The sequence below is a fragment of the Agrilus planipennis genome, unplaced genomic scaffold, assembly GCF_000699045.2.
Source record: "Agrilus planipennis isolate EAB-ADULT unplaced genomic scaffold, Apla_2.0 scaffold12, whole genome shotgun sequence".
NCBI classification, from domain to species: domain Eukaryota; kingdom Metazoa; phylum Arthropoda; class Insecta; order Coleoptera; family Buprestidae; genus Agrilus; species Agrilus planipennis.
Genome location: NW_020439003.1, coordinates 2282184 through 2289898, shown reverse-complemented (window position 1 = coordinate 2289898; position 7715 = coordinate 2282184). Strand labels below are relative to the sequence as shown.

Genomic DNA, 7715 nt, shown 5'->3' with positions numbered 1-7715 from the left:
TCAGAGATCCCAGTCTTTCTACGAGAGACTCGAGTCTCTCAATTTTTCAGTTTTATTCATTCAGTCTCTCTGTGAGAGACTCGAATCTCTGAATTAATAATTTTATCGTTCGAGTCTCTCATAAACAGACTGTGAGAGATCCATAAAAACACCTAGGCAATAACTGAGAGACTGTGAGAGACGCTCTCAGAGACGCTGAAAGACTCTGAGAGACTGGAGAGAGACTGAAAATTTTTGTCTAGGATAGTGTTAAGTTACTGTTGAGGTTACCCTTGTATATCTAACGATAATCGACAACTAAGTATTATTTGTACTCAAACGAATTTATTATAAAATTAATGTTAGTGGCCCTGAATTCATTGTGAAAAAAAATTATTTAATAATACTATCTATTAAGCGACATGGAACATACAATTATGCAAAAATACCAATGTTTCTTGAATATAACAAATTTATGTAGATTAAATTCGCGTATAGAAGAACTAAATGATAGCAGATTTTTTTTGAAATTCTTAGGATTTTCTGATATAAACAAGGTAAGGCTTAGGTAAAAGATCTTATTTCCCAATTCGTATATTTCCGAATTTGCTTAAAAATCACTTTGATAAGACAAGACAAAATATTCAAGAATTTGAAATAGTCTGGAGATGAAGTCATATTATTTGGTAGACGTTTAATTTTTTTTTTAAGAAAAAAATAATTGGTTTTATCGAAGTGAGTCGTGTTTTAAATGCCTCGAGGCTTTCGCTTTGTCTTTCGAGTTGTTTTTTGCAAGTTTTTTTCTAAACAACGAAACTGCTTATCGTTTAGTTTTTTATCTACTTTGGAGACTCATTTAAAATTTCTCCAACTTTCTTGAAGAGCCTTTTGCAAGAATACCAATTTAAAACACACATATAAATACGCAGAGAGTAATCGCATTATAAAAGTTTTCACGTTATTACGTATAACCGTATCAAAAAGCTTTAAATGAGAGAACGATTTCTTACACGACCAGGCTCAGCTTTATGGAACACGAATTTAAGACTGAATACCAGGAGCTTCGGAAACAATGTCAAGACTTCGCAACTGCACTTTTAGATCACACGAGGAGTTCGTATGAATTGGAGGTCTTACTGAACCACGACCCGTCGGGACCAGCGTTTGAACATGGAGAGAGAATGCACCTTAACAGACTGAAGTTAGCCATTAAACTGCGACAAAAGAAGGTCTGAAACACATTCACATTACATATTTTATTTTAGTAAAAAACTAAACAGGGTGTCAAAATATATTCTTGGTTTGTATTCTGTCGAAAATGTCAGAAGAGAATTGCGATTTCAAACCCTTTGGTTCTCCCCAGCACGCTGCGTTAGAATAAGCTTCGGCAGAACACTTACCAACCTGCTTGTTGCCATTGAATGACGTTTTACGAATAAGTACAGACAGCGTAGCGAACGCCATCTGCAGAAATTTTCTGTTTATTGCAGGATTCAATAATATTTAGTAAGGCCCTTTTCAATTCATTAAAAAAAACACCCTAACCTTTCTATTTAATGGTAATTAAAATACCGTATATACAATAGGGGTTCTTCTATTATTTCTCATTTCTCGTTGCGCCCTGTGTACACCCTGTAACTACCTAACATTACTAAGGCAGTCATGGTTATAGGAATTGATTAAGAAAAATGTTTCAGTTTGTGGCACATTCTAACGTTCAACAGTTACTGGCTTCCATATGGTACGAAGGCCTTCCAGGTTTTCGTCGAAAGAATATGGTGCTACAGGCGCTAGAAATAGTACGAATCGGAATTATGTTTCCGCTTTTCTCCATTGCCTATATTTTGGCTCCGCATTCTGTGATTGGCCAAACTATGCGAAAGCCTTTTATCAAATTTATATGTCATTCCGCATCTTATTTTACTTTCCTATGTAAGTAAAACTGGTTCGTTGCAAATAGACACTAAATATGTATGTTTATTTTTTTTATTGACTCACAAAGAATTCAAAAATTATTTTGGGTTGTGACATGTTAAAGAATTTAAAATCCTTCTCGTCGTTATCTTACTAGCAATTTAAATGCTTCTTTTTACTTAGTAATTGAAGTATTAAAGTATAAATTTTATTAAAGGTTGTTTACAACAACTGAAGGAATTATATCGTATTAAATCGGAAAAGATTTTTTTTTGATAAAGCAAAAACCACACGTCAGAGCAAATAACTTAATTTTGGTAAAAGTAACTAACTCAGTTAGGATACTAATAAAATTTCGAAAGAAACTACAAACTTTATTTTTGTATGCGGGTAACTTCTCGTAAAACTTTGTGTTTCACTTTTTTTCGATCCAATAAATTTTAAGAACTTCCATTATCAAAATTTTAGTACATATGTACATATGTAGGTGTATTCGTAAAGAAATATATAATTCGGAAATAGCAAATAATAAAGAAAGAATCATTTCATTTGTAAAGGAATATAAAAACATTAACGGTCTTCCATAAAAACAATATGCGATATTCTATTTGTTCTGGAATGCCTATTTTCGAAAGCCAATATTCTTTCATAATAATGAAAATGTTTCATTAAGTTCTTGCAATTTCAGTTTTACTAATACTTGCCTCGCAAAGAATAGAGAATCTGTTCTTCGAAGAAGACGTTGAAGATGTTCCTACAAAACGCGGTGCGAAACCATCTCTAGTCGAATGGATTATATTAGCTTGGGTTGGAGGTAAAAAATAAACGCATTACGCACAAACATATTTAGGTAGATACTAAGAAATTATGTGAAATAAGTTTTAAAATATTATTAAAAGCGAAGTTCAAATGTCCCAAATGCAGAACGAAGGCACCTCTAGTGATAGCTAATAGTTTATCAATACAGCAAGACATTTAAATGGTAGGATTGAGTGATTTGGTATCTTTAGGAGAAACAAAGTTTTCATTTGTTGATAGTAAAGTAAAAGTCGTGACCCACTTAATTAAAAACAAGCAGTAAATCAAAAAGAATAAAGACAGGAGCAAAAACAACCGAAGTGAATGACTAACAACAGATAGAAAATGCAAGGGTCCACTGAATGATGAATAGGGTCGTCAGTCCTAAGTCCTGGTTGGGCACGCACCTTTCCTCTCCTGAGTTAAAATTTACAGTTCCCTAAAACTAGAACAACATACATCATAACTATTTATGAACAGTAATCTAATTAATCTAAGTCAACCTCTAGTCCTCTTAACTCATATTTCTGCTTCTAATAAGTCTCCAACAACTAGCCTTTCATGCCTGAGAAGGTGTCCTACCAACCCATCCAGCATACTTCTGATTGACTTAGATAACACCCTCTGTTCTTTTACTCTTTCTAATATCTCCTCATTTCTAACCTTCTCTATCTACGATATCCTCATCATTCGCACGGTATGAGAAGAATAACTTACTCCAAAGCGAATAGGTCTAATAATCATCAGAACCAAAACGAGTGTTCGCTGTGCAATGAGCGACTGGATAATAATTTCATTACTATCATTTATCAAAAATTAAACAAAATCACCTTGCATATCGGTTGCGCTTTGCCTTACTACGAAGCGAACTACTGAGTACAAATTGATGATGCTTTTGCGGCTCGCGTTGCACATTATACGTTAGTATGTAGTTCTTTTTCTTGTCTTTAGTCTCCTTGCAGTAAATATAACCCAACATTATACATATAAAATTTGTAGAATAAATTATATAATGATTGAAGCTACTTATAAGGTTTTGTAAAAGATTAGATATTAGCAATGAAAATTCAATCTATGTAATCCTTTCTCCGTTTACTCCAAACTTTATAATTTTAGGTCCATCATTTGGATCATAAATATTCGAATTAATTTTATTACAGCATTTAAATTTCAAATAAGATTAAAATTATGAATGTTGAAGTTTGATGTATAGGAAGGCAGCCGAACGTGATTTTGAATAAATCATTATAAGTATATAACGTATCAAAAGTTCATTTCTATTTATAGGTTTAATATGGAGTGAAATCAAACAGTTGTGGGACGTAGGATTGGAAGAATACATCAGGGACATGTGGAACGTTATTGACTTTATAACAAATTCATTATACGTGGCCACAGTAGCTTTAAGGATAGTCTCATATTACCAGGTAAGGACCTCTTGGTTATTTTCTTCCAGAAACCTGTAAATATTTGCCGAATGCGAGCCAAATATCTGCAGTTTCACTCTGATACTTATCGATACTGCGTAGCACTTTCATTTTAATTTTGAGAACACCAAGCATTAAAAACGTAATGGTTATTACAAGTTATTAAAATGTATGCAACCAATTAAACGTTCGTATATAGATATTTAAATCCACCCACTTGTTTGCAATTGTTTATCTCCAATTCGAATACAGTTGTATCTACCGATTTTGTGTTTGTTTACACGGCAAAACGTATTTCTTGGTATATCTGCATTAGCTGATACCTATGTTTTAAACCGCTTAATAAAGTCTGATAAAATGCTACAAAACCCTTGTCTTTAAATAGTTAAACCGATGGCCTTTAAGGTATTTGATACATATTTTGTCAAAGTACAATTCTCGACCATTTTATCCACAGCTAAGCGAGAGATTGATAAACGCCTATGGTAGAAAACATCATTACTATTTTCACTCTTCAATGTTCAGCTTGTTTTCATCAGCAATTTAATTTATATTCCGATTTTATTTACTATTTATATCCCTCTTTTAGCTTGGAATCGCGGTATCACATTTTCTTTAATGCTGCAAGATTTAGTGTTATCCATCCTTAGGATGTAGGATTTCTCCGAGGATAATGAAGAAAGCGTTGAAAAGATTTAGCAGCTTAATAAGTGATACCTACTAAATNTGTAGTACGATGCTACATTTTAGGATTACGTATGCTCCAACAAGGTCCATTTAAATATATGGATATCTACTTGCTTAAACGAATCCCGGCGTAGCTAACCTCAACGAAATAGGTACGTTACCATAATCGAATAAAATAATTCGAAGTGGTCTGTTTTCTGTCGGAACTGCCAGGCGCTGATGAGATCCAAAAAGATCGAAATCGCGATCCGCGTCTGGCAGTTTCGACAGAATACAGACCACTTCGAATTATTTTATTCGATTGTGGTAACGTGCCTATCACGTTGAGGTTAGCTACGTCGGGATTCGTTTAAGCAAGTATATATCCATATATTTAAATGGACCTTGTTGGAGCATACGTAATCCTAAAATGTAGCATCGTAATACAGATGGCGTTTTCCGCGCCATTTGTGGTATTTTCTACTTCTTATTAAGTTTCCTATAATCTATAAGTAAAGAACTATTTTCTGTATTGTTTTCAAAATTTTGGGTTAAGTAGTTTCGGAGATAAGGTGGGGATGGCCAATTTTCATCTATTTTCTTAAATAACATTAAAACTATTTATTCTAAAATTGTAAAAGATATATATTTAAGACCCTTACAATAAGTCTATTCATTTGATATGTCACACGGTACAGTTTACTTGTTCAAAATTAATTAATTATTTACGTTGTGCGTCCGTGTTCGGGTCACAAAAATTCATATATGTACTAACTTTTAACTTAATTAGAGCAAATTGACTGTGACAGATGGACACACAGACACAGGAGTGATCCTGAAAGGTTCCTTTTTTCATTCGCACGTACAAAACCCTAAAAATTGTAAAGGTACAGAAGTTTGGTTGTTCTTTTTTGATGCTGCAGTTTGGCGAAGGTTCAGTTATTTTGGAATATTTCCAGTAACAGAGAATTCTTGTAACTTATATTTCAAATATATCTTCTGCAGTTTTCCTAGATTAGAATCGCAATTTCTTACCCTTGGACAGCTTGAAATACGATGTTTTAGAATGACCAATTCTAATCCACAAAGTTGCATTTCCAATTTTTCTAAATATGACTCATGTAACGACAAATTAATTAGGTACCTATACTTGGATCTAATTAGATTATATTTTAGTTTTGTACTACCCTTTATCGATAATTGTGTCTTGTACACGGCTCATACATACATTAGTAAATAATTAATGTATTGAATGGTATAAATAATAGTTACTGTTAATGACTGATAAAAAAATATGAATACAGGAACATCAAAATCGTCATTAAACAGAATAACTTATGTCTTTATTCGCTTTCTTGTATTTTTTTTAGGTGTGGTTGTGACGAATGTGTGACTTCGAGGCAGGAAGATTCCTTGAGACATTCCAGGTCGAGAATTAACGCCTACCGAGCCCTAGCATCGCCGTCATTAATAGCCTTATCATCAAAAGATCCTATCCTTACTGCCTTTGAACTTTCATGGGAGCTACGCAGGTAGAGTCATTACATATAATTAACCCAATCTAATACAGTGTATCATTTTCGATATAAATATTAGGTATATTAATTAGCGTGCCTTAATATATTTAAATAATTTCAATAGTATTTGCGAAGGCTTCGGTTGAAAATTGAATTTTTAATGTGAAATTGCATAAGCAGAATTAAATTAAATAGCTACTAATTAGGCTACTTATTTATACTTATAGGGAGTTTATTAAATTAAAATTTAATTAATCAGGAGCAAGAAAGAGTGTGGAGAATATCCTTATTGCTCCTTTATTACGTTTATAAAATATATAATTTGTCTATCTATTGTATGAATGCCATGAAATAAAATTAAAATTAATACCTTAGACCCCGATCGTGGATAGAAACAACTGTTGCCTTTTTGTTTTAATAGTCGCGTTATTCCCTATGATGCAACTGAATCGCTAAATCGTATTGAACTATACGATCTAAAAATAGTACCATAGAAAACTTTTTCGAGGTAAAACTTTTTAAGTAAAGTTCAGGTGGTTAAATGCACTTACATATATGTATTCTTTTGTCAGTCCTTCAAGTTGTAACTTTTGGAACGTTTCTTGTAAATTACTTATAACAGCAGAAAGTGCAGGCAGTACCTAGCTCATCCTTTTAAAATGCAACAGCATTAATATTCTGCAAAGAACTACAACGTTGTCACATTTTCAACCCTTAGTAACTCCCTTAGTGCAGTGTTGCACTTGGTTCTTCTTCGAATAATTTGAGTAATAAGCCGTTTTCGCTATGTTATAAACGATATAATGGAGTAGAAATAACGCAATGTTATATGTATTACGAGGGTCGTCTCAAAAGTTGGTTACACTATTGTTTTAAATTTACGCGGTTAGCTGGAAAAATTGGAGACTGAAAGAAAACTTTCGTCTGGATGTAGTGGCAGTGCTGTGAAATTTCTATGCGTCTACCCGGACAATCACGAGCTAGCAACCATGGTGACTCCTCTTACCCGTGTGTTCGTGTTGTTATTCGTTTACCTGTCCCGTGGGATCACTTTCACAGCTGCTCGCTATTGTGAGTTATTGAGAAACCTCTGAAGGGCGATTCAAAACAAACGAAGGGGAAAGTTGAACAAAATGTTCCACAAAATGCTTGCCTGCACACTGCCTGTGACACTCGAACTCTTCTCGAGCAATCTAAATGGGGTATTTTCGGTCATCTACCTTACTATCCTGACCTTGCATATCTCGGGGAAATTGCCACAAAACTATAATAAATTAAAAAAATAATTTGACAGATAGCTGCATAGTTTGGCGGGAAAGTGGTTTAATTGCTATTATGGTACAAAAAATGTAGTGATATTAATAGAAATTATGTAAACAAATAAATATTAAATATTTAAAATAAATATAAATAT

The 7715-nt window shown here is 33.3% G+C and overlaps 1 protein-coding gene across 1 annotated transcript in view; it reads left to right on the top strand.

Annotated features, from left to right (window-relative positions):
• LOC108736661 (transient receptor potential-gamma protein) overlaps positions 1 to 7715 on the top strand; it is a 79237-nt gene that overhangs the window by 48381 nt on the left and 23141 nt on the right. The window contains exons 6-10 of the mRNA XM_025976012.1: positions 998 to 1208; positions 1677 to 1911; positions 2582 to 2707; positions 3979 to 4118; positions 7192 to 7372. Of these exons, the coding sequence (XP_025831797.1) occupies positions 998 to 1208; positions 1677 to 1911; positions 2582 to 2707; positions 3979 to 4118; positions 7192 to 7372 (893 nt within the window). The remainder of the gene's footprint in view (positions 1 to 997; positions 1209 to 1676; positions 1912 to 2581; positions 2708 to 3978; positions 4119 to 7191; positions 7373 to 7715) is intronic.